The 2,842-nt window shown below is 37.2% G+C and overlaps 1 protein-coding gene across 1 annotated transcript in view; it reads left to right on the top strand.

The window, feature by feature from the left end:
* LOC106473322 (serine proteinase stubble-like) overlaps nt 1-1,862 on the top strand; it is a gene marked incomplete at its 5' end in the record, with an annotated part of 10,677 nt that extends 8,815 nt beyond the window's left edge. Inside the window, one exon of the mRNA XM_022401779.1 lies at nt 1,704-1,862. Within this exon, the coding sequence (XP_022257487.1) occupies nt 1,704-1,862 (159 nt within the window). The remainder of the gene's footprint in view (nt 1-1,703) is intronic.
* Nucleotides 1,863-2,842: the final 980 nt, after the last annotated feature.

Genomic DNA, 2,842 nt, shown 5'->3' with positions numbered 1-2,842 from the left:
AATTTAGTTTTGAAGCTCATTTGATGCGCATTGGTGGGTACAACTTTGGAATATTAGCGGAACTATTATGGTTATGGTGATTCGGTTCCCAGTTTCAACTTTAGCCAAACAAGTTATAAAATCCATAACCTGATACGAATTCATATATATACGATCCTATAATGATTGTTTGTTTGTTTTGAATTTCGCGCAAAGCTACACGAGGGATATCTTCGCTAGCCGTCCCTAATTTAGCAGTGTAAGACTAAAGGGACTATTTTATCAACGGATTTACTATCACATTATAACGACCCCACGGCTGAAAGGGCGAGCATGTTTGGTGTGACGGGGATTCGAACCCGCGACCCTCAGATTGCGAGTCGAGCACCCTAATCACCTGGCCATGACGGGCCACCTATAACAAAACTAACCATGCCAATGACATTGAAACATTAAAAAGACAAGCGCCATAGTAAGTTTGTTGAAATTATAAGTATTACCCAGTATGAACTATAATAATTCAACAAAATATTTTAAACGACTCAAAAGTGAAAATATGAAAAACGTATTTTAAAAATAAACAAAAATTATTTATTGTAGTTCACGAAGAAAGAAAAACAAGCTTTCAAATCTAGAATATATTTTTGAATAGACTTAAACTCCATTAATTTAATATGTGTCAAGTTTCATATGGATTCATATGTGTGTGTGGAAGGAGGGGTGTTGTTGTTAAGTTAGCCCCCCTTCCACATACACATAAAGATTGCCCCATAAGTCTAATTGTAGTACAGCACAAAATCAACACTAAATATGCCGCCAAATTTGGTTCAATTTTAGAGTTGCCTCATAAGTTTAGTTGTAGTAGGGTGCAAATGCTGGAACTTGCGGCACAAATTCAGTATTAAAATATTGTCAAGTTTGGTCAACTTTAGAGTTGGTGGGGGGAGAAGTTCACGGATCTCAACAATGATATCTCTCTTGAAAGGAGGCAAACAGTGTGGGGTTCACCAAAACGAAGCTTCCGAACAAACCTCCCGTTCAATCATTACATATCTCAAGCAGCTGGAGAAATAAACAAGTATTCATGCTATTTATAAAAAAAGGCATATCGTTGAAGACCCCAGACGCAACATCTGTGACTTCCTATGCGATCGGATTATTTAAATGGAAGTTGGAAAAACAGTGTCCTCACTCCACCAGATGGATCATGGAAAGTTCGAGGGTACAGGAGTGTGCTTTGGGCGTGATAACTTTACTACAAAGCCTTTTGAAGTAGAACCCACGCTGTAGAGGTGTTGTTGAGGTACACTGCCATCAGATGGAGCATGACCAAACATTGCGACATGGCCTGTAACGATGTGTTGAGGCCCAAAAATCATTTTAATACAACTTAATGTGTATATATCCCAGAATAACAAACGAAGATATATATATATATACCATGGTAATAAAGTGTATATTGAAGAGAATACAGATATTCTATGAAGGGGGGACAATGGTAGGGCTGGTCAAATTTCCTGTTTTACATGTTTCAAGTGTTCTATTTCTTAGGGTAATTAATTATAAAAAATCATGACATCACAGAAGACTGTACGGAAAGCCTACTTGTTAATACAGATTATTTTACACAAATTGTATCATTTTCGAAAGTGACGTCATAATTATGGCTAGAAATTGCAATTCGAATACATCCACTATAAGTGTTTAAACTTTTAACTTTTTAGGGAGATTCCGGTGGACCTATGCAGATCCAGGGAGAAGATGGCCGATGGTTTCTGGCAGGGATCATCTCTTGGGGGATCGGGTGTGGGGAGCCAAACCTTCCTGGTGTTTCTACCCGAATATCCAAGTTCAAGGACTGGATTCTGGAAAACATAACGTAACGACTCCTCAGTGTAAAATCGTTAATTCTAAAGAACTTCTCGTGTATATTCCTTACACTCGTACTTACTGGTGCTGTGTATAATGGAACTTTCAACCTTGCTCAATCCTTTGGACTTTGCAGTGGACAGAAACTGACCACTGGCGATGAGAGGGACGATGATTCCGTGAAAAGTTAGGATGGGGGTGTAGTGTATTCTGTCGTGGTTTTATATTTTAAGTGTCGTACAGTACAGTCACAGTTTTCTTTGCAACTAAAGTAGTCACCTCTGTATAGTGAATTCACCGAATGTATTGTTAGTATATGGACTGATGGAGGGAGAATGCTCGTGAAATAATGTTTGATATGAACATATTTTAACTTTCTCTGTTTTTAAAGAATGCCAAGCCTCGTATATTTACTAACGTACGAAACTGTTGCCATGTTTTTTTATTCCCACTGTTTTTGTTTCTGTAACGAAGGAAGGTCTGTGTTGATTATCAAACAAGGCCTAGTGTGAGATAAGTATTTTCCTTTTCAACGTCCATCTTGAGGTTTCTCTCGGGTGAGGAAAAAAAAATCGTCAGACGCAAGAAATGTTATAAGTATTTACCCGTCCTAATATTGGTGATTAAATTTTATCTTTCTTTTATTCTGTTTCTAATGGATGGGTCATCTTAAAATAATGAAAGTGTCTGGTACGTTTACTTCTTTCAAGAAATACTGGAAAATTAAGAACCACTTAGGTAACACCGTTCTTCAATACAAAAATATGGCTTATGTTCAATAATTGTACTTCTAACAATAAGCATTCTAGGTCAATATATGTTAAGTGAACAATGTTTTAACGAGTTAGAAATCCCTGATTGAGGTCGGTTTAGGTGAAGTCAGGTAGTTGTACTTCTAACAATAAGCATTCTAGGTCAATATATGTTAAGTGAACAATGTTTTAACGAGTTAGAAATCCCTGATTGAGGTCGGTTTAGGTGAAGTCAAGTAGTT

The sequence above is a fragment of the Limulus polyphemus genome, unplaced genomic scaffold (assembly GCF_000517525.1).
Source record: "Limulus polyphemus unplaced genomic scaffold, Limulus_polyphemus-2.1.2 Scaffold6073, whole genome shotgun sequence".
In the NCBI taxonomy this organism is placed as follows: Eukaryota; Metazoa; Arthropoda; class Merostomata; order Xiphosura; family Limulidae; genus Limulus; species Limulus polyphemus.
The sequence above is the reverse complement of the archived record's forward strand: the minus strand, read 5'-3'. Positions and strand labels throughout refer to the sequence as shown.